We start from the raw sequence: 24,516 nt of genomic DNA, 5'->3' as shown, positions 1-24,516 counted from the left end.
CAGTGGATTGTCCCAGCAGATGAGAAATCCACACTCAATCCTCATTGGCTCACAATTCCAAAATCTCTTAGCATGGGATTTATATCTGCATCTTAAAGGGTGCACGAGGAATTTGGAAAGGTTTGTTGTATTGAGTTGTGGGCTTTTTCTCCCCTTCAGAAACTGAGGAATGGATTCACTTGCTAAACAGCTTTCTAAAGAAGCTGCCTTCTGCAAATTTCCTGTAAAGGAGTTGCTTCCTGCTTTACAATGAAACTACCCTATTGAAGTAGAAGTTCTTGGAGCCTGTATTTGAGGCACAGCACAAATCCTTGTTAAGAAAAGGTTAAAATCCATGAGACAGATGCCTAAAGTTAGTGTCATATAAAACTTTTTCCCTCTTCTGATGCTTCTGACAGAGAGTTGGAACTGACAGCTTACTCCAAATCTAGTCCTGCCCTGCTGCATGTCTCCTCTAGCATGTTTACAGGACCAGAGGTTTTGTATGCTGAGAGGAAAAAAAAACGGTGCAGCTGCTGCTGCTGCAGAGAGGATTTATTTGCTGTGGCGTGTAACCGCTGGTGCCTGTACTCACTCTCAGTGCCGCACCTCGGCGCTGACACTTACTGGAGAAGTGAGTGCTTAAACGCCCTATTGCTGCCAAGAAATACAAATAAACCCAGTACTGAGGTATATCCACCAAGGTTTACCCACCACCTCTGGTGCTCAACACTATCATCACTGCCACTGGGCACTCAGGAGAGCGGTCATTTCAAAATGAGTGGCAGTCTGGGGGTTAAGCTGTCTCCAGGTTTACACTGAGGGCTCTGAATTTCTCTGAATAAAGTGACACAGGCAGTTTTGCTGAAGGGCTAGATTGCAAGAGTTAGGGAAGAAAGACAGCTCCTCCTTTTCTTTTACAAACTCACCTGTCAAGCGACAAAGTCCCTCTTCAATTTCTGATGGAACCAAGAGGGGGCATTGGTTGGCCTCGGCCTGCAAGAAACACGCACAGGTTATAGAGGCGCCCACAGCAGCAGGAGGGCCCTAAGTGAGCTGCTTCAGCAGGGCCCCCATGTGCCAGCGGCTCCAGGGAAAGGGCAGAGCTGCTCAGAAAGCTGCCAAGGAGATGGATAGTTCTGGGAACAAAACAGCCTCTCTGCCCGCCAGAGGTGCTTGTGGCAAAGCTTCATTCTGCAGGCAGCAACCCCAAACCAGCCCAATAAGCCATAGACCCATGGGATTCCAGGCTGCTGCTGGACACAGAGAAGGCAGAGCCCCGTACAAGGCACCCCATGGTGGCAGAAGGGGTTCAGGCAGTCTCTGTCTTCCTCAGGTTGTCCCGCAAAGTTGTCCACAAAGGGTTCTGCTCACTCCTGGGCATGGCAGGCGGCGGGCAGCCCCTCGTGGCCCCCTGCTGCGGCCAGCAAGCCGGCTCCTTCGCTCTGCACCCCACAGGGCCCCGGGCACCTCTGTTGGAGCCTCCCCCCGGGGCCAAGGGCACCCACCAACATCCAGTCAGGGCTGGGGGAAATGTCAGGGCTGGGGGAAGTGCTGGGACAACTTACCTCTGACTGGCACTCGATCAAACTCTCCATGTTCCCAGCATTTAGTGTCTTTGACTAGGCAAGAAAACAAAGCCTGAACGTGAGTAATTTGATGCTGTAGTTTAGAAATCAGTGCTTTCAAAGTCACTCTGTTGACAGAGCTGAAACAGTCAAGACACTCACAGTATTACAGCTGCTTAACACTTTCATTAGGAGTTTGATCGAGGGAACTCTGGTCACTCTGGTTTCCTTGGGCCCTTTTGTTTGCCTGTTTGTTGAACAGGGAATGGACAAAGAAAGACCTCTGTAACACTGAACCCTTATTTTCTCTCCCCTGTAAGAGAGCCTAGTATTTAAATATGATCCCGAAACAGCAAGATATCCCATATAAGTCAATCAGAAAGCAACCTTCATTGAAAGCCTGTCTCTCTAATGCACTTAGTCCTGCTGCTGTATGTCCCTCTTTCTATTAAAACAGAAAATCCTTCCATTTTCAATACATGCAACAAAAAATGAGCAGGTGGTGAAAGCTACACAAGGTTGGTGTTAATTTGCAAACACAAGTCAAAGCACCTCAGTCAGTTCTGCCTAAGATACACACAGCAGTGGGTGTTTCTATCCCCCACCTACATTTCTGTAAATTTATGTATAGCTATAATCTGGAGCACTCCACTGATTTAGACTGTTAACGCAGCAAATTTAATCCCGGGCAGTACTTACCCGAGGAGTGAGTCTAGCCAGAGTTCCTTCACCTCTCGCGAACTGCTGAGAGAAGGAGAAACAGCATCAGCCCCGGCTGCTACTAATCCTTTGGACAGACACAGGCAACTAAACAGTTCTACCCCACGTGTGCTGCATTTTATAGGCAGGACAGAGGCAGGTGGAAATTTGCAGAGACAGGAAGAAGCATCATGGGGCAGGACAGAGACGCCGCAAAACTTCCTCTTTCCTTTTAGAGGAGTTACTTTTCTTCAAGAAAAAAAAAAAAAAAAGTAAGCCCTTGTATCTGTTATGCACGGAAAAGATGAGACATATGCCAGGTAAAGGTTCCATTTAACATCTTCGTCAAGAGGCGGGGTGTGCAGAGGGGTCTGTGGTGTGAGCAGGTTCATGTTGTTAAAGGGCAATGGGTACTATTCATACATTGACCACTCAGAGACTTTACATATAAGTTAAAAGAGGCACTACTCGATCAGGTTTGGCCTTAAATTACTGAGAACAGGTGAAAAGGAACATGGTAGGAATAGGCAAGATTAAAAGGAATGTTTTTGAATGCTAAAAAAAAAGTAAGAACTACATCTGTCTTAAAGCAACATAGACCCACATTTTTGAAGGTTCCTGTGATTTCTTTTAAGCATTAGACTGCTTGGGAATGGATTACATGAAAAAGTGATGTAGGTTTGTGAGCTTTTCATTGGTGAAGATGAATAAAATTGAAAAAGATAGACCTCCTAAAAAGCAAAAGAAAACTAAAATTTCTAAATGTTATTCTAAATAAGTGATATGATGTAACGAAGCAACAATGTATAGCAATAGGTAATTAGAAGTCATGATTAAAATATTTTTTAATAAGAGCTATGTATCTATGTATTAACAGAGTTTAATTCAGCTGAAGAGGTCAAAATATCCAGGCAAAAGCTCCCTCTGTTCTCCATTTTCTGCTCGGTTCCTCTACCCTTCAGGGTCTGTTACTTCAACCTAGGCACTTAACTTCTTCGCTTCCATTTAGCCATCAAAAACATGAGGACAGCAGTAGTGACTGTACAGGGCAATTATGAAAAGTCAGCAATATTCACAAAATGTAGATGGTCCTTAGATAGGAAGATCTATTATGTGAATCTAATTTATTGTGAAAGAGAGGAAGAGGAGTCACTTCTTTCTTTTCCGCGTAATTGAGCCATACTCTCACTTCTGTCTTTAAATTGTTAAAACAGTGGATGGGCAGGAGCTACAGTCTCTGCTTGCCACAAGCTGGGCCAGAATGCCTTAACCAGTCTGCTCCGGTGGGAGTCATCTGAGCAAATGCAGATGGTTGTTACAGGAATGGTCTGCATGCAGGACACTTCCCTTGTAGGAGCAGATAGAGTGAGTGGACAGGACAGATGAGCCACACTTTCACAGGATTCATTTCTCTCTGTGGACTACAACATAAGTCCAGCTGACAGACTTAGATTTTGCCCTTCTACACTATAGGTATCTAAGTCTGGTGAGGTGAATGCTGCCCAGTGCATCAATATGTTTGCAGTCGTTTCTTTTTTTTTTTTTCCTATATATTTTTTGACACATTTTTACTTTATTTTCAACATTTTACAGTGTGTATTCCACAACTAGTTCTCAAAAAAAGGAACTGTATACTGATATAAATGTAATGGAGCTCTCTGTCAGAGGAGAGTCTGCCCAAAATGATAAAGACCCCTCTTTCTTTGTGCAGCATCCTGCTCCAAATACTCCTGATTATAACTGGACTTTCTGGCAGAAATAGTAATCACGAAAACACTGTACATATAATTTACATCTAGTTTCATTATTGCATAGAGTATGCTATAAGCAACATAACTGTATAGAAGAGAGATGGAATTCAGGCTTTAAGTAATTTAGATCCATATTCTCAAAGACACAAATTCACAATGATTTTATGAACATAAATGACTTGAGGGTGTGACTTGAGGGTTTGACTGATTCCTCGGCAAAGCTAAATTGCTACATGGTATCCTGGATATTTGTCTTTTGATCCAGTAAAAGAGGGACTAAGGCTGTGAATAAAGGACTCAGGAACATGTCAGAAGCAGATTTAGCAGGAAAGAGGCTGGTAGAACTAATCTCTCTGCCAGTGTTCCCAATGGATGCTGTGTTTTACGTGTGCAGGGGAAGAGGCTGTGTCATAGTACAGCTCTTTGCAAATGTAGATTGTGGTTACATCCGCTGCTGAATTCATCCTGAAAGCTGCTCTTTGCCTAACCTTATCAAATCTAGCCTGTTCATTATCGCTCCCAGTTTATCATATAATATGGATACATGGTCTCAGCTCAGTTCTGTTTGGCAGAAATGCAAGGTAGAAAATTCCTGTTTGGTTATACAGAGATGGGTTCATAAGGGTAAAAGGAGAGCTGACCTGCTTTTGTGTGGGGACATGGTTTAGATAACCTTTCAGGTTTTGGTAGGGTCTGTGATTTCTGTGTGTCTGTATAGACTTGTTTAGAGATTAAACTTACATGAATCTATCACAGAATCACAGAATGGTTGAGGCTGGAAGGGACCTCTAGATATCATCTAGTCCAACCCACCTGCTCAAGCAGCAACACCCAGAGCACATGGCACAGGGTGGCATCCATGTGGGGTTTGAAGATCTCTGAGGAAGGAGACTGCACAAACTCTCTGGGCAGCCTGCTCCAGGGCACTGTCACCCTCACAGTAAATCAATAACTAATAATCTAAATCAGTAACTGTACAGCTGGGTACATTTAACACTAATCTGCTTTCTTGTAATTGATTTTTTTTTTAATTAACAGTCCTATGAGGTTTTAAAGCACATGTGTCATTTCCCTAATAAATTTCATGGACAAATTCACATTCATATAGAAATATAGCCATACTGCATTGCATTATCTAAGGATTTCTTCTGAGGCTCCCTGGTGGCTACCAATAGCACCCCTGTTGATAGTCTGTGACAAGGAGTGTGTATTTTTTATAGCATGTCTGTTAAACGTGTATTTAAACTTATGTTCCTCAAGTGTCTAGGACCTATATGATTCAGGTCTTAAATGTAATAGTAATAGAGTAAATCGTCATGGTCTAATCTGCCTTATCCTGCAGCACTGTATGTAGATATATTGCTGACCTCGACCTGTTTCATGCTTAAGGTACAGGATTTGATCCAGAAAATGTGCAAATTTTGTGAAGAAAATGGGAGTTTAATGGGTGATGTTTAGCTGAGTCAGAAGCTTACATTACAAACAGACACACAGCTGTGCCTGGGGCAAAAGACTCTTGAGTTCCCCAGGAGGAAAAGGTATTTTAATGAGTGGTGCATTGACAGTACATTACTAGTTTGTCAGATGGCACTCATTGCTATATCTCTGTCTAATTAGTTTCTTTTTTCTTTTTTCTTTTTTTTTTTTCTTTTTTTTTTTTTAGATATTGTGGCCATTGTATGGGGAAGGTATGGGACAGACCTGCCTGTATACATGGAAAAAATGTTTTTATTTATTATCCTCACTGTATTATTTATTTTTGATAGCTTTCACATGGCTTGTATCACAAACACTTAACTCATGCCAAAATGATTTTAAAATAGCTTATTTCATTGGAGACAAACATGCCTCATCTGAATAGCAGGCATCCTAAACAGTGATGGCTCCATGGAGTAAGTATTTTATGGCCACATACAATGTAGCTTAACTGCAGTTATAAGAAAACAGCAGCAATCAGTTACCATGCCCTGGTTCCGGTAAGGCATCACAGAATGTGCTTAGTCCTGATACCAGAAAAGCCAGAAAAGCCATTGTGGGTCCAGTTCTCAGGCAGTGCCAGGTGGAGAGATGGGATGAACCACACAGAGTGAGCTGCCCACACACCTACCAGCCAGAGAAGTTTTACAGCTTTCTCCCAGTGTGCAAAGGGTAACACAGATGTGGCCCCCTGCATTGATCTCCATATTAAAATGTCCTGTCATGTGAAATGTTTACAAGTAAAAGCCTTCTTGCAATTTCACTGGAGAGACCAATTCCCTCTCTACCAACCAGATACACTTCAAAAACTCAAAGTCTACCCACCAATCTGACACAAATCTGTACCATGATACACCAGAGCAATGTATGTTTTGTACCACGCCACTTTCCCTGGGGTGAGCGGAGTCCATGGCAGACATCTTGTGCATGCCTGGAGCTATCTGTTGGTGTTGTTTTTCTTCCAAGTTAGTTCTGACTAAGTGACTGCTCTGTCCTTTGGAGACATGGGCACATTTACACAAATGGTCATGGGAGAGGGGGTATACTTAAAAGGGGTTTGTGGGTTTAGCCTGTGTATGAGCTTTTCACCTCCTGTAAATCAAGTTTATTCCTTCACTTCTGTTGAAGGCACATGGGGTTTGGCATTCCCTGGAGGGAAAGCAGGAGCTCCAGGGCTCCCGCAGAGCAGCTGACCTCAGGAAAATTCATACCTCTCTTTGTGTTTGCTGCTCAAACCGTGAAGCATTTTCCTTGCAGAAGCCAAGGCTGCTTTTGTGGTGCACACCCAGGCACTTTGTCCAGCTGGTTTCAGAAGCCCTAGGTCAGAGGACTTGCCAACACAGACCAAATGGCAATTTTCCCCTTTTTAGCTGTTTTCTAAGTGTTGTCCCTTTCCTGCAACTCTCCTACTGTAGCTCAGTGAAGGACTCCAGGCCATAAAAAGGAAGAGGCAGCTTCAGCAGGGAAGAGAAGTAGAAACAAAAGAGCAGAGATGCAAGTCGTCTGCTGTAGCTGGAAAGTGTCTGTTTTTGTTCTCTCCCTATCAAAACACTAATAGGAAAATCCCAGCCATGACACACTTGTGTTGATTTCAATACTACTTCACAACTTTCACTGCTTTCACAACTTCTTGATACTATGGCTCTTAAAAATGAGGGAGTGTGTGAATGAATCCCGAAATCTGCCTTTCTCCTACTATCTTACTAGAAAGAAAGCTGCAGAGGTTTAGCAGTGATAAGCATAAAACAAGACGCATATGAACCAGTGACTCTTTCAAGACCTGGATTGAAATTAGATTATATAATCTAGCCGGAAAGAAAAAAAAAAAAAAAAAGGGCAGAAAAAAGCGGAATTCTGCATTAATGCCTCTCAATGGGACATACTGATCTGTCTTGGGACATGGCGATTTGTTGTCACTGATACAACTGCTGTCTCCCAGCAGACAATAGAAAGGTTTTTCAAGTTAAGAAAAGCAATTTTGCCAAAGTCAGAGAAATCTGAATTTGGGGGTTTTTTGTTTGTTTATTTTCTGAAGGCAAAGCTCTGCATGATTGGTCCATAGAATTGAAAAACAGAGACATCAGATGGGTTGCTGAGGACAGGTCACACTTCTACAGATCTCCTGAATTTAACTCTAATTTTCTGTCACTCTCTAGAAAGTATTGTAAAATCATCAGCAATGCAGGGCTTGGTCACGGAAAAGGGGGCAGTCCGAGCCTTAATCAGACCAATCCCTATCCACTCTTTGAAAAACTTCAGAACTGGATCCACTAACCTAGATGGTGCTGAACTTCTACAGTTTTGGTGATGTGGGACCTGGACTTTTCCTAATCCTGCTTTTGGAAAATAAAACCCAGTTTTAGTTCTTCCCAGCTCTACTCTGTTGATTTGTGACCTTAATTAGATATCACAGTCAGACTACAATGTGGGTGCCCTCACTTCTGCACACTGGTTACTACTGCGCAGGAAGAAGTTACAAAACAAAAACAATATAGTAAATACAACCCAAGGTGTCTTGTATGCCTTTCTTGTGACACCCTTTCTTTTTGTTTGCATTTCATTTGTGGTATGGTTTGTTAATTCTTTCACGAGTGCCTGCAGTGCAGACTAAGTTGGCAGCTTTAAGGTTTTGCTGTTCATCAGTTGGCTAGTTCCAATGGGATCTTTTTTTAGATGTGGGAGGCCTGGATTTTGTAGGCAATTTTTCCGAAAGGTCTGGTGTTCAGTTGTGCCTGTAATCAGGTTGCTTTTATATTTCAGAGCATCTGGGAAGAACTCACTCCTCAGAATCCAAGATAGCCAGAACAAAGGACCCTGGGAATTTAAGTTTACTGGGTTACAGTAAACAAAACAAAACAATTAAAAAAATGGTTGTATTTAATTCTTAATGCTACTCTTCTCAAAATTTCTGATCAAAGGTATTTTAAAGAGATCTTTAAAGTACCTTTAAAAGATATTTTAAAAGTGAGATGCTACTCATTTTTTGATTTACCAACAGGTTTATATTTCATTTTGCTTCCATGCATTGTCCATTCAGGAATCATAAACTGATACAAAATTTTTCTCCCAAGTTCATTTGCTTTTCACGACAGATTATATTACTTACTGAAACCACAGAAATGTCAGTCTTGGCTTTTGTTTACAGGAGTAATACAAATGTTTCCTTTTAGATTTTGCTTGCTGTAAACTTGTATCTCTCTTGCCACTGCACTTTGTCTTTTGCTTTGGATTTCAATATCTAATTAATCACATGTCTCAGATTAAGAACTCAGGGAAATTTGAGATAACCTGGATATCACTTCAATTTCTAATTTGCATGTAATTTTCAGGCTTAAATTATCTCACTTTGACATCTGCAAATAGCCAATGGCCTAGAAAGCAGTCTGGAGTAAAACTGGAGGAAAGCTTTCCTTTTGCATAATTTCATTGTGTGTGTGTCACACAGATCAAATACAAACTACAAAATAAAATATGGTGTGAAGATTTGTGAGCCCTCACCGTCTCCAGCTCCTCTCACTCTCTTCTTTCAAGGGAGTTCCCTGGTGAGGAGCGAGGGATGTACCTTTTTTATCTTCTTTGGAGCAGTCAGATACTACTACATGAGTTCAGTGAAGCTTTCTCTAATGCAGGGTTAGGTGAAGCAGGGAAATGTGCCCTACTGATTCCTATGTCGTAACTGCTTTCTGGGTAACAAACAGAACTGCCTGAAATGAATTCTTATCACCACTAAATTAGCCATTTATGGAAACATTTACGACCATACACCTGGACTCCATTCTCCAGACAAATGCAATGTTAGCCACAGTAAAGCTTTCCAAGCATAACTCCGCTGACTGGTGTTGAACCTCCCCTCTTCTCCCCCCGCTACCCCCTGAGCGTATTTGGCCCTGCACTTTGGGAAAGTTATTTGCTGTCATGCGCTCTGTCCTTGTGTATGCACATCCACACAGCGAGCAAAATAAAATGTTCTTCTGCAAAGTTCTGGCCAACCATCAAAATCAAGATGATAAATTAGAAACAAACATCTCCATATTAGCTGGTGATTGCCATATTGTTACTACTAGCAACAGCTGCAGTGTTACTGTTTTTAATAAACACTCCACATCTGTGTTGCTGTCCCATATTAGAGCAGGACTACCTTATGTGGATTTTACAAACCAAATGCTTCTTGCTGAACGGGTTCTGGCTCCTAGCACAGGGCACCAGGAGGACTCTGGGCAAATGGGGCATGGAGGGGGCACATGGAAGCTGGATGTGCCCGGTGCTGAAGGGACAGTGAGGCTGTGCAAGCCAGCCCCAAGCACCAGCCCAGGTGGCAGGGAGAGCAGGGGCTGCTCCAAGGTGCTCTAGGAGAACAGTTTCCTAGTCTCCATACTGGGGCGTGGCTCTTCGGACTGGGAACAAGAGGGAAAATCCTCATTCCCAGAGTGAGCAGGCTCTGGAATTGCCTTCCAGTGAGAGCAGCAGTGTGCAAAATGATGCTTTTGAAATTAAGCTTAGATTTATCAACTCGCTGCTTGAGAAGGCTCGACTTGATGTCTTGGGGTTTCTGCTCAAGCTTGCATTGCTGCAAAGGTGTTACTGTGGTTACCACACAGTGGAGGTGCTGTTAGGCTGTAATAGCTTATTGCACTCGTGTGGCTATTCTCAATCCTGTCCTTGGTTTCAGATCTGCAGTTGTTGCTCACAGATGATCATATGGAATGTGTGGACAAGCTAGCTGCATGTCACCTTCTCCCTTTCCCAGTTCAGTAAGTGGTAACTGAGATTTATAAGCAAAACAGGAGTTCTTTTCTCCCCTGTCATTTCCTTTTAAGGATTTGTTTGAACTTTACCTTTTCTCTTATTTGTCAGATGATTACATTTCTTTGGGATTTTTCATTCTGAAATGATTTCCGTGTGCGGTTTTTTGGGTCATGAATAACCTTATTTAGTTTTAAGAAGAAAGATAAGGGAAGGTTATTGCTTACTAGACCAACTGACACAGGTGTAAAACTTGTTCTTCCAGTCTGAAAAGAAGCGCTAACCTTGGATGTGAAAACAATCTTCAGCTGAGAAGAAATGGTCTGAGTTTTGCTAGATGTATTAATCATTTAGATAATTACTTATTGAAATAAGATAGGTACTCCAGAAGTAACTCGGGATGGGTCTTTTCAGAGATAGAATCTTCTTACCTTTAGGAACCATAAAAAAAAAAGAAGTTTTACCAATATGGTATGTCAGATGATGCAGAGTCTAGCAACTGTTGAAATATTGCTACAGTGAGTCTTACTATTGCCTGTGCAACAGCATGAGCTGATCCTTCCCTTGTGTAATTTAACTTAACTTGGAATCCAGAGGATAAAAATGAATATATATATTTGCATAAGCTATGTCAAACCTAAGATACTGTTACATTTATAAGGTGCTCTTACTTCCATTTACTAGATAACAATGCAAAACATGTTTACTGTGTTAAATGCATATTCCCAAAGTGCAATGGTCAGAATTATAAAAAACTTATGGTCAAAAATCTTTCAATTGAAATGGCCTGTAATTATTATAGCACTATGTTAGTAATCTCCAAAACTATACTCAACTAATACAGGTGTCAAATTGAGTCACAGAAATACAACATATTGGTATAATTGACTCCTGTCTGTACTTTTTAAGAACTAGATGTGTTAAGAGTATCAGAGGCCTGCCTTGTGTCCTGAGCCTTGTCCCTCCTCCTCAGTTTTCAGCTTCTCCCAGCAGCAGTCCTGTTTACTTACAGAACCACACATTCCCAGAGTTTTCTTTGGATGAGAGTATGCTGCAATGTAAACCTGTCATAACTGCGAGACTGACATGAATAAACAATGCAGATGATAATATTTCTGTATTAACTTTAAAGGAAAAATCCTACAGAACATCATGGGAATGGAAACAATAGTTACTATAACAATTAAACAGGATTACTCATCAAGCATGAAGAATTCAGTAGTTCTCCTGAAATAGCATTATTTTAAAAGTAACCCAAAATTGGAATTTTATACATGTAACAGGATTTTGTGAGTGAACACCAGGAGATACTCACTTTTGCTCTTTGATTTCTTGTGCAGCATCTGAATGGGAACTTGCCTTCTTTCTGCTTTTCTGCTGCTAAGATTCAGTTTACTCATGGATTACACACAGGAAATAAAAAGTCACTGTACTGCATAAAGTTTTTGATCTTTTAAGGTGAAAAGTGGTCCATGTAGCAGAACCTACTGAACATTTCAGGAGCTGTTTCTCCTTCTGTCTCCCATGTGCTAGAGTGCAGAGAAAATCTGCATTTTAACTTCACTGAGAAATGCCTGACAAATGAAGATATATATTAAATGCATCATCTGTGAGGGCAATATGTTACTTTGAGGGCATTAGCTCATACCTGTCTCCTTGAGATCTTCACAGTTCTACTTACCACATCAGAATGCGCCAGTCACCTTCTAGCCAGATGAAATGTTTGCTTATTTTAAGCATGCCACTTATGGCAATGAACAAATTCAGTATAGTACATGACATAACGATTTTATCTGGATTCTACAATAAAAAGTGTTTCTAAGTGTGAACTTCCTTCTTTTTGCTTGGTCCTTGGCAAGGGATCTGACATGAAGATTCTTGCACAACCACAGCAGAGACTAAACTTTAAAAATAAGTTGGGTAGTGAGACAGGGTTATCTGGATGCTCTTTGGTGGCTAACATTGCAGATATTTCCTTTAAAGTCATCTTGGGAAGGTCCCCTAGGCACCGCAGTCATTGCTACTCCACTGTGCCTAAGCTAGCTCTTCAGGAACAAGGGTCCAGTCCTGTATGGGGCTGGGACACCTTATTGGCAGCTCCTCAGCAGCCCTCAGACCATAGCTACCTCCTCTAAGATGCCAGTGTCAAACTTCTGGTGTTCAATTTCATATTCTTAGGCCTCTAATTTTCACTGTGTTATTCTGAATCCTTTATCTTAAGAAAAACAAAACTTCTACCAGGGTTAACATGATTTTGTCTTTTGTATGCTTTTAAGCTTGGGCTTCTAGCCTTACAAGCATGGCTTATGTGTCTGCAGTGTTTTTCCAGATGTTGCACATAGTGTTGTGTGTGTGTGACAGAGAAGTCGTAAGATCATGGGGTAGATCAGGGTCTTTGCAGAGAAGATGGATCAGGGCAGAAAAGACACAAGTCCTTAGGAAACAAGACATTGTCAGTTCACTGTTCCTAGAATAGAATGTTTCATAGCTGGCATTCAAATTTGCGAGTAAAAACTCAGTAGCAGTGTTCAGATTTTGAGCTACAAGACATAAGGAAAGAGAAGGTGAGACCTGGAAGTTGGCTATCTGTAGACAGCCCATTATATGTCAGCAACACCTGTGTCAAGGTATACCTGTTAACAAATCCATATCCAGTGGTCTACCAGAATATCCAAGAGCTTCTTGGATCTTCAACATATGAGAAGCACTGAAGGTAAGAAGCAGCTACTAACTTTTGCAAACTTTGCATTTAAATTTCTAAAAGACCCTGGGATAGTTACTGCAGGAATGGCTGTGCAGAGTCAGACTTCTCAGGCCCTGGCCTAATGGTGACTCAGGGGAGATCCCTTTCAGCATGGTGTGACACTCTGTGTGAACACAGACACAGCTGTTCAGACTGTGTCATTTTATCACTTGATAAACTTGATTCTTTTTATTATCACTTTTGGCAATGAGGATACATGACTGCTTTGTTAAACATTCATGGCCTACTGATCTGGAGCGTGAACTGAAAACATTTGGTCCCTCGACACAAGTCACTGCTTTATTCTAGTAAATAATATATCTATCCCTTCTCTACTTGTATCATAATAAAGTGAAAATCAATGGGATTTGGGCTTCTCTGTTCAGAACTTGAAAACACCCTCTTCCATTTCCAGTGCACAGAGCTACCTGGCCAAGACATAGAAGTCCCTTTTATACCACCAAAATTACCTGTTTGAAACTGTAAGAGTAGAATAAAGGAACCATACTGTACCTCTGGTGTAAGAGAGATTTTTACTTAGCTTACCCTAGAGAATTCTAGTTTGTGTTTGGCCTGTATTCTATGTAGATAAGGTGATTTTATTGAATCAAGAAAAAACAGGTGCTACTAATTTCCATTTTAGTTTCTAAAAGCTAAATTATTCAGTACTGATTGAAAGAAAATTCAATCAACCTGAAGGTAATTGTGTTCTCACAAAGAGTTAATTCTTTAAAAGGAAATTACAATCAGACATTGTTTTTTTTTTTACTTCCTTCTCTTTTTTATCTTCTTTAACACTGCTTAGCGACCTTATTTTTAGTTCCTCAAAATGAATATTGGTTAGTTCGCTTTTCCTTTATGTGTAACAAAACGTTAGTTATCTACAGTTGGAAGTTTTGCAGACTTAATTTTCCCGCCAAAAATGCCTTCCCTCACAGTGGTTTCTGCTGCTGTTTCTGTATTCATGTACATGTAGCTTAAAAGAGCCAGATTCCCACTGCTTTGCTCTTTAGGCACCCTAGGTATAAAATGCAACCGTTTTGCTTTAGTGTTCAAAATTCATGAAACAGGGATAAGTGACAAAGAAAATGCAAAAAGAATCAAGCTTTTGATTCTGACCCTTATGAGAGGAAATCCATAAAAGAGCTTGCTTTTTTAAAAATTCTACCTCTTTCAGAAAAAAAAGTCCATCTTCAAATTGGGGAATTTCCATTAGAAGCCACAGACCCTTTCACAATGATACACATGCATGAGGACTCCACTTTATACAATCGAGGTACCTCCTAGGTCTCTGTTCCTTATAAGGGAAAAAGGGATAGAAACGGAACTTGCCCACTTGTCAGGTTTTAACCCCTTTGCAGTGACTTGTGTGCTCTTTGAGCAGGAGGAAGACTGCAGCTGGCTTTGGGCAGCTTTGGCCAGTATCACGCTGGGAAATTACCAGTGAGGGCCCTGGTGAGGGAGTGGAGTCAAGGATCAGATCCTCAAAGACATTTAGGAGCCTATATTCTTTTTAAGCAGTTAGCCTCCGTGATTTTAAAGGCATAAAGAACATAACTATCTTTGCAAACATGAAACCAGACCACAGTCAGGAAGAGGGCAGAGAGATTTTCTCAGAGTGAGGGGTTCACCTTGCAGTTTGCTCTTCTTCATGACCACTGTACACCATGCATGGCTGTGAAACACTAATCTGTGCTTGACCAGTGCTTCCTGGTTGTGATCCCTTGTATTTCAGTATAACTGAAAAAAGGTACAGAGAATCTGTACAGAAAAGGTACATGATGGATACCTTAAATTATTTCTACAGAAAAGAGACAGTGAACCACATTTCATAATTAGAGGGGATGGGTGTAATGTCAGGCTGCTTACCTGGAATGGCAAGGAATACACAGAGAAAAGGGACAGGGATTAGCTTGCACACTTGCACACTTTGATTTCAGTTAATCCAGAGATATTGCACAGTAATGCTTCAGAGTTTGGATTCAGAGCTGAGTTGACTCAAATGGTTTATCGGATTTAAAGATGCAATAGCAATAAATTCTTATGTCTGAAAAGATTTCACTGTGTCTGTGGATGAACCCTGCTCTCAATGAACTCCACCTTAGAATAACTCATGGGGTTAAAATGAGATGATTCCTTTAATGTAACTGGCTTCTGGATCACAGATCCACTGCCATGGCACAGTGCCATGTTGTATCCATTTTTAACAGGACATTGGCATGTTAATAATGCTGCACACAAGCAGAAGCCATTTCTTCTCCAGATCTTGGTGTGGCAGAAGTAACATGCATGATCCCAGGATCATGCAGAGTAGTATTTTCTTTACTAAGTAGTGCTGTAATGCAGAGGGTAAAGTAAGTGTTCTGCTAGTGGAATAGTGGGAAGATAAAGTCTATTTCACTAAAGGTGTCTTCCCACTAAAGGGAATGCAGTACATGTTTAGATTTGCCTATAAAATATGCAACAATAGCAGAAGTATATGGAAAACCAAGAGACCATCCATTTTTACTGGTTCATTATGTGTAACGGCGTTTGTATATGTAATAGTTGAGTTGTACGACAGGTTCCTAGTCATCACTGGGCTTCTCTCTATTAATACTGGCTAACCTGATAGCTATTAAGCAGACAGCCTGTGGGAGAAGGAGTATGAGCTCACACTTTCCTAAATGCCTCAGGGTGTGCACACGGTTCAACATAAAAGCAGCTTGTGACAAATCTTCAATGTACCCTCTGACTGCAGCTCTCTTTAGGAGAGGGCTAAAGATGTTTTAAGGAGGAGCTGATATTGATCCTTCTTTTTGCTCTATCTGAAATTTATAATCTCTCATGTGAGCGCCTACAGACCTTCTCTGGGGCTTTGCTGTTCAGCTATTTGGGAAAGGCACAGAGTGACAGAAATACCTTCACCTTACTCTTCTGAGTTTTGCTTAGCTTTTGGGTAGAAATGAAGTACCAAGCACTGCCAAGGACCTTCCCAAACTGGTGTTGCCTTGGAAACACTTTGTTAGACTGTTCAACTAATGACTAAATGAGTATTTTAGGCCAAGGTGACACCCATACCAACCCAGCAACATCAGTAGTTGCTGTGCTGAGATCATCTGACAGATGTTAAAACAGCCCCAGCAAAGTAGAGAGGAGGCAGATGGTTGGCCAACTACCACCTGTACTGTGGCACACGTTGCCCCCAGGTCCATGAGTTGAGTGGACAGCCATTGAGAGAGATGTGGGTGAGGAGCTGGCCAGCTCTTCAGATGTAAAGACTTACCTTGATATTTGAGACAGCGGGCCTCACTTCATGCAAGGTACCATGAGTTGTCCTTTAACTCTGCCCTTAGAGTGCTAATGGGTTCAAGCCTCATAGCCTGTGCATAGTAGGATGGCTTGTTGCAAGGCCATTTGCATGATATTTTCAGGGAAACAAACATACCAAGTAATTACTAGCAAAGAGAAATAATTACTTTATATTTGTGGAAATGTGGTATTTTTCTCTCTCATTTTTCTCTTTTCAGACCATGGTCTGACAATGGGTAGAAGGAGAAATGCAGATATTAGTGAAAGCTTCATATACTGCTAAGCAGAAATGAGCTACACGGAAGAAGGAGGTCAATGAGTAACAAGCAGCTTTCATTACCACAGTGTTATACAGCTTACTAGCTGTATAGATGATGATAGTTGAAGACAGTGATAATGCGGAGTTCAGAGACTCCATGGTAGGGCAGAAAGAACAATAAGCAAGAGGAATTTGTCCCCCAGCTGCTCAATTGGCCCTTCTGTTTTGATTTGTGTGTTATTCCCTTTTCTTTGGAGACAGAGTCAAAGCTACAGCAGCATCTGTGAAGAAAGAAGACAGGCTGCAAAGGGTCCGCAGGATTTCTATAGAGCCACCTGGATTTTTTAAGGAAAAGCTGTAATTAATGCCTACTCTGAATGAGAAGGGCAAGGAGCAACAGGGTCTCCAGAGACATATCTGTAGGATCTCTCTATTAACTCTCATTACTTTTTTTTTTCCTCCTGTTTGTGGACATTTTATCACAAACAGAATGGAAATGGGAAACAAGTCTGTGACTTTGGGAGGAGAAACAGTGCAGTTATGGCTGTCTCCCCGACCTTGGCTTAAGCTGAGTTGCTGCTTTTCTTCCATTCAGACTTAAAGAGAGTCCTTGCAAGTGACCCCAGCTTTCAAATTCTAGCTCACAGACAACAGAACCTGAAGTTAAGGGATGTGTGCCTGCAAGAAAAAAATAAAACAAGGAATAGCAATATCTCTGTTTTCCATCTAATAAAAACCTGGGAAATTATATTCAAAAAGAAAGACTTATTAACTATATAATATGGATGTTTTTCCATAATATCCCTGCCTCATTCTATATTTGAAGTGAACACACAATTGGTTAGCTAAAAGCAATTGGGAATCATGCTGTTAAGTTTCCTGATGCAAATCTTTTGGCACTGCAGCCCATGTGAGATTTTCTAACACATTTTTGCTTGTGCATTGAGATAAGAAGGTATCGCACAGTTCGGTGTGATTGTTTCCCCTCCAGATAGTTCCTCTTGCCCTTGGGTCTGTCCGGCTTGATTTTTTTTCCTGGAAATTCATTTCTTATTAGACATATTGTTTCCTCATGATTTCCTGGAATATGCTTCACAAGAGAAGCTGTTAAGCAATTACCATATTTTATGGATTTTTTTTTAGTGGCTCAATATAGCAAACATCTATTAAATGACAACACGGAGAAGGATGTTGCAATTAAAAAGCCACTGATTTTATCTTTCATTTTACTAGCTTGCAGTAAAAGACAAGAAAGTGACCCAATATCAATAGTTCTGTGCTGCAGTGGAGATAAAAAAAAAAAAAAAAAAAGAATGAGAGTGTGCAACCTTTGCTCCATGTCCAGGGAAAAAACATCTACCAGAACAAAAATTCTAATCTTAAAATCTGAATGATTAGATACATTGATATCAAGTCAGATCCAAAGCTGTCCAGCAGGATGAAAATGTCAAATTATTTCCATAGAAATGTACTAATTTTGAAAGATTTTCAGTACGGAAAATTCCACCTGCAACCCCCTAGCAAAAATCTAGAAAGAAAAAATCCTTTGGGTGGGCCCTAAATGGTCTAGCAACTTAACTTTAGACCAGAGTTGCTCCATCTCAGATGAATCTTTTGATCGCTAGGATAGTAATGATAGTCACAAGCCCAGCCACATCCCAGGGTGAGGCAGCACAGCTCTTATGGGGTAATCTTTTCCCTTCCGCTTTGCCATCTCACCTGTGCTGAATAAGGGCTGCCGTTAGGCTGCATCTCTCTGTACCCACATAATTAGCACCAGGGCTGCAGTTTCAGAATTGTTCCCTAGATATATCTAATGCAGATCGTGACAATATATGAAAGAGATCATGAAAGCTTTTCCCTTCCAGTTCTCTCTTCACTGACTGAGACTGTGCAAGGTTGGGCTGCAGGATCTCTCCTGTGCTGTTGGGCCTTTGTCAGTGAAAACTGTTTGGCCATCAAGCCACAACTATTTCATCACACAGCCTCTACTCTTAGAGCCAAAAATACTTCCACAGATAGAGTCTCTTAAACTTGCTGATGGCTAAAGGGTAGGTCAAGGCTGTGCACTTAGAGCACCCTTTGCCCCATGAACCTCACCACATTTCAAACATGGGTGAGGCCACAATCCCCCTAACCCTTCCTGTTTTTCAAACAAATTGGGGACACAACAAGAAAGAGGGTTTCCAGGACCACATTCAGCCAGTGCCAAAATCCCAAAGGAACTCTGTCTTTCTAACAAGAAGCTGCTATTGACCCCAGGAACTCACAGTTTGCAAGGGATGAATGAGGTAGAGTTGAAGAAAGGAATGGTTCCTGTTCTCATTTGGTGGATGAAGAAGAACTGAGAAGCACAAAATGACTAAGGGTCTGTCTCACATAAAGCACCAGGAAGCCAAAGGAAGTCATTCCAGTGGTCCCTGGGGAGTCCAGATCTCTACATCTCTTATGATACCCGTTTACTGGAGAGCACTGTGATTCTCTAGATTTTACACAGGCAGCCCAGTTCTTCTGGAGCCACCTGCACTTCAAGAAGGACAGTGCTGGCCGTAGTTTGACTGATTTTAGATAACTCCCAGGTGAAAGCAAACCTGTAGTTTCCTGTGACTAAAAGCAAGCACTTTTAACCTGGTATAGAGTACTCAAAACACTCTCCTGCCATTTCATTCCATCTACACATGCACACCTCTCAGCCCTACTCCCACCCGCAAACCTACCCTTGCTGTTGCAGTGTTACACATTTACTGCAGGGAGCAAGTCAATTAAAAAATAATGCGGTCATGGTCTAAATGCAAAGCAGTACCTCAGCTTTCACTTCCCACATTTTGCCATGAGTCTGAAATAGCCCAGAGAGGATGAATGACATGATTATTATGCCATACGACCCAAAACAGTTGTGTAGCCTGTCTCCAAAATTCACCAGAAAGTGGTGACAAAAGCCAGTGGACCAGATGAGGATAAGGGAATTCCTGCACTTGAAAGAAAATACTTCCTCCTCTTCTTCACACCTGGACATTGCTGTCTCACTGCACACCACTGCAGCTTGCTGATACAGGCAGAAAGTTGTTCCATATCTGGAGGGGGAGCAGCAGGGATAGCTAGTAGGCTCCCTTTTGCGGGGAAAGCATGGGAATAGTCCATGAAAGAATCATTTCACTAGGACAGAGCCTTGGGAATATTTCACTAGGACAGAGCCTTGGGAATGGAGACCCCGAGTTTTCTTTGGCAAAAATCAGCAACAGTCACTGTTGTGAAGACCTCCTGGATGTTACTGACATGGTTTCTGACTTTTGATATATGCCTCTATTTTTTCCTTCCAAGACTATAGTTTACAACGGTATTGGTATCCAATACTGAAATCGCAGAAGCATCAGGCACCCATACTTTCATGTGGTGGGATGATGAACAGAAATACTTTTTCTTTTTTTTTTTCATGTGGCAACACTAAGTGTTCACTGAAGGAGCCTTGTTGCTTAAGATGCTGTTCAAACAGCACAAAGTAACAGCTCCCCTGCAAAAAGGATAAAATCGAAAGCTGAGACCATGAGTGGACACAGTCTGTCCCACGGGGTGTCATGAGGAAGCAATGAGGCCTTACTTTTCAGTCCAAGGCAATGGGCATAGCACACGGTATTTTCTTTCTCTAGATTGACACATTATACCTGAGTAAGACATATGGCTTTTCTTCACAGACATACCAACCCTTTCAAGCAAGTGGAGAATTCTGGTCATGGAAATGAATAAATCAGCAAGTTTCTCAAAGAGCAAAAATCACTAAGTTGCTTTCAAGAGGATAACGCTAGCCAGGCTGAGTCACTTTACTGGAGAGAAAATAAGGAGCTCATTTAAAAGAAACTGCTCGTCTGAGTTTTAGGAAACTTTCATGATTTCACAACAAGCAACTAGGTAGTGAGGCAAGACACCAACCAGCTGCCATAGATCATATGATGCTGTCAGTCACATGAACTGGTTTTACAGAGAAAATCCCTCGTATGTGTCTTTCAGGCAGGTTACTCAGCAAATGTAGCCTTCATGGCTCTTGTGGAAGGTTATCTTTCTCATTTTGTAGCATTCTGCATTTCAAAATCCCTATTCACAAGAGTCCTTAACAGGGTAAAGAGCAAGATAGGCAAAGGCTCCCAGATTCTATGAGGTGATAGCTGGCAAACTTACCTTTCTATACGCCAATTTAACATTCATACAAGTATAAAAATGACTGTATGATTAAACAGACTAATTTTTCATGCCTACTTACATAGTTTAAAAGAGGAAGCAGACTCTCTTCTGGTTTATCAGCCTCCCACATGCAAACAAAAAGTTCAGCATTTCAGAGCCCACAATTTCTCCCTGAGGAGGAGGTTGTAAAGAAATGTCACCAGCAAGTATTTTTTTTAACGCACTGTGGACTGGAACGTCCAACCACTGATCCCACTCTTACACAGCCTTTGGGAGACCACCTTGGTGTTATCTTTGCCCTGGGCAAAGCAGAGAGGACCCAGCACAGAGGATCTCTGGTGTCATGAGCAGGGCTTAAAGCAGTTAATGCCACCCTTGGGAATTACCAGTGACAGAAGGACATTCCCCAGCTGCTTTTTTTTTTTTCTTAAAGGTGCCACTGAAGTGAAAGTCCAGGACAGAGATGGCTTCTGGTTGGTGGCAGCTGTTGGACAATTCCTCATGGGCTCCTAGCAGTGCCCGCTCTAAGATGGGATCTAATGACCATGAACAGGTTGTACAGGGGAGCAGTGAGGGGCAGCGGATGTTAGTTCCTCACCTTCCTCTTGCTTTAGCAACAGCAGCAGCATAGCCCTCCCTTTCAGCATCCTTCCAAGTGAGGTGCAGCAGGAGCTGACACTAACCCATTTGACTGAGCACTGAACAAAGCTAAGACCCTGCAGAGCTGTTGCAAAGCCAGGGTTACAAGAGCTGGGCTTTGGAAATTACATCCACCTGCCAAGAAGTCCATACTTTCTGTCAAACCCAGATGTTAGCAGGAAAGATTGACTGTGTGCATGGCAGAAAGCTGCTGCAGTATTGCCATCATTTTATTCCCAAGCTGCTGTTAAATTGTAAGACTGTCATAAAAAAAAATAGGCATGGGGATCCCAGGCTTTCTTTGTCCCAATGGAGCAGTGAAAATGACACTGACCCATTCCATCGAAGGCAGCCTCACAGAGAAACCAAGATACACCTCAGTGCATGCAAAAGTGGAATGAGAATTACTGCTGAAGAGAGTTGTTTAAGAGCAAGGTGCAACTGTTATTATGTGAGCAGTACAAGTGGAAGGAAGAAGAAGGGGGCTTCAAGAAATGCAGCCCAAGATCACTTTACGGCAATTCATTTATATCAGGAATTTGGCATATTCGCTACCTGAGAGTATGCCAGTGGCTCTCAGCATTCAGGAAACTATTAGGGAGTTCTGTGCATTTGGGGACTTCATGCAGACTTGGGACTGTGTGTTGGTGCTTGTCAGGCCTCTTACCTGCAGGCAGAAAGCGGTGACAGGAGCACATGCCAGCATGACAGTGCACTTTGGGACTGGAGAAAAATAGCATGGGAACAGTCCGAAAACTGAAAAATGGTAGCAGATTACTTGTCTGGTGATTATAAATCATGATGATATTTGAAAAGGCCAGAGATGGATTTTCAGATAATCTGATAACTCAGAGAAAGATCTTCAATTGCCAAATTCATGCTTCACCAGATAGCATACCACACTGAGGTAAAATATCTTCTTTTGCATCTTCGAGAAGTTGTTAATTGATAAGCCAGCCTTGGGTGACTCAAACTATTTTTCAATTACATTTTTCAATTGGGGTGATAACCTTTCATAGGTGACTTCTAGACTATGCAGACCTTAAGAAACCAGAGGACATTTGATCACTTGTATCTATCAGCCCAAATACAAACAACTCTTCTGCAACTTACCTCTTATAGTCAGATGAGTTGCGTTTCAAATATACTGTATATAAATATAGTATACCACGTTTTGAATTTATGAGCTTGAGTCAGTGACCATGCTCTGTCTTGCCATGTTCCTGAGGTGACTCAAGTCTCCACTAAGATGGCAGTTTCGGTTGACTGCAAGCCCAGCGCAGCAGCTCCTCTGCAATCCTCCCCATCTCCAGGACAGAAGAGAGACCATGAGAAGTGCAAAGTAAGAAAAATATGTGCCTAGGGCAGCAGCATGCTTCCCAGCTCTTCACTGCTAGCTGCTGGGATTCCCTGCCAGCCAGCTCATAGACACCTTGGTTCTCGTCTTTGCCCTGTGAGGCGTCGCAGCAGTGGGTCAGGGGAAAGTGGCTGCCTCAGAGAGGGAGCGGAGGTGGTCAGCCAAGGAAATCTTATTTTCAGAGTATGAAATTTAACAGGCAAGTGCCTCTGGGGATACCAGATGATGCTGGGTATATTGCCATTAAAACCGACAGTTTCCTGTCCACTCTTCTGAGCTACTGATGATAAAGGAGAACTCTGTTTTGGAGGTGGTAAACATATTTCAAAAAACAAGCTCTTTTCCTTCCAGCTAGCAATTCAAAATCAAGCATAATACTAGAATTCTGGGAAGACTGGACTAAAACAGAGCTATCTGGGCTTTATGATCTTTGTCTCTTTATAAGACTGTGCTGTCTAAAGAAAAGGCAGTAGAGTCCACTCCATTAAAATGCATAATTACATGTAGAGATATGCATATATGCAGATTGGCAACATTTGTGTGTCTAGACAATTCTAGCATTTTTCTTTGGAAGGAAAATATAGACATCCAGGGCAGATTTGCAGACTGCATTTATGACTCACATACATGATAATTCTGAGCCACACAGTGCTCATTTATGGGGATTACCCTGACCTTTCTCCATGCTGATTGTTGCAGGTGCACACAGAGCAAATCCCCAAGCACTACATTCAAACAGCCTGAAGCCTTCTGTAATCTGTACTGATGCCAAGGCTCTGTGGTTCGCTGAACAGCCATATGTAGTCCCCTAACATTATGTGTAAAACATAAAAATATTCAAGAATAGGAAAGCCGAGAATTCCAGATGGCGGAAGCATTCAGCAAGATTTTGTATCTTGTGAATGAAGGTGGCATTTGTAGTAACTCAGGAGCTCTTCCATTTCTTCCATTTCCTGATTTCAGAAACAGTTTGGGGAACACCTTTTTGTGTGTGTGTGTGTGTGCGCGCGCGCGTCTGTGTGTGTGTATGTGTGCGTGCGCACTATGTTGGAGCTGCTGCTTGTAGTTGCAATTAAAGCTAAGGTCTGTGAAGGAGTGTGGTGATGGAAAACCCCTGCAGGTGACCACAGCTAACCCCTGTTTCGAAATATTCACCTACTCATGGAAGGCTTAAAATCTATTGAATTTTCCACTGTGGGCCGTCTCCTTGCAGAGAAATCGTGTATATAAACCATAGGATGTAGGAATTCTAAGTTAAGATATGGCTGGTGAGCCTAATCCAAAATTCTACCTCTAGTGGCAACTGTTGCTGCTTGTGTCACAGGTAGTTGCAACTGTAATACCTTTTATGGAAAGCATTATCTTTCAATACTCCAGTTTATGCATTTTATTTAATATTGAAAAAAAAGTGATGTTTGAAAATGAGAGAAGGTTGATTTGGGTTCTTATCATTATAAAACATTACCTAAAAAAATCATAATACACTGGTTATTTCAGTTTCACTAGTCCATCAGCTTTTGTCCCTGTGGGCCAAAAACACAACATTCAAAAGAAAGATCAGTAGTAGGGACCCTCACTGTTCTTCTGGGGTATCTTCTGCCCCCCAAAGTAGAATAAATTAACAGTGAGCCTCTGAGTTTGCTGTCCTTGAAATTAGTGGTGCCTTCCTCTCAATAACAGTGAATACAGTAAATGAAAATGTTCTCAGCCTTTCTTCTCCTTTAAGTGCCAGCTCCATTCTCACTCAACTTTCCTCTGACTCAAGAAGACACCAAGAAAAACAAGAAAGAGATTTACAACTGCTGATAATTGTACCAGGGGAGAAAAAAAAAAAA

General features: G+C 41.7%; 1 protein-coding gene across 1 annotated transcript in view; it reads right to left on the bottom strand.

The window, feature by feature from the left end:
* The window catches only part of TAGAP (T cell activation RhoGTPase activating protein), a 45,663-nt gene that overhangs the window by 5,626 nt on the left and 15,521 nt on the right, over positions 1-24,516 (bottom strand). The window contains exons 2-5 of the mRNA XM_010216064.2: positions 2,247-2,288; positions 1,710-1,794; positions 1,548-1,601; positions 909-975 (exon numbers count right to left, since the gene is read on the bottom strand). Of these exons, the coding sequence (XP_010214366.2) occupies positions 909-975; positions 1,548-1,601; positions 1,710-1,736 (148 nt within the window). The 5' untranslated portion in view covers positions 1,737-1,794; positions 2,247-2,288. The remainder of the gene's footprint in view (positions 1-908; positions 976-1,547; positions 1,602-1,709; positions 1,795-2,246; positions 2,289-24,516) is intronic.

This window comes from Tinamus guttatus, unplaced genomic scaffold, assembly GCF_059628265.1.
Source record: "Tinamus guttatus ecotype Peru unplaced genomic scaffold, ASM5962826v1 Tinamus_guttatus_pri_ptg000264l, whole genome shotgun sequence".
Classification (NCBI taxonomy): domain Eukaryota; kingdom Metazoa; phylum Chordata; class Aves; order Tinamiformes; family Tinamidae; genus Tinamus; species Tinamus guttatus.
Note: the sequence above shows the minus strand (reverse complement) of the source record. Positions and strands in the feature narration are given on the sequence as shown.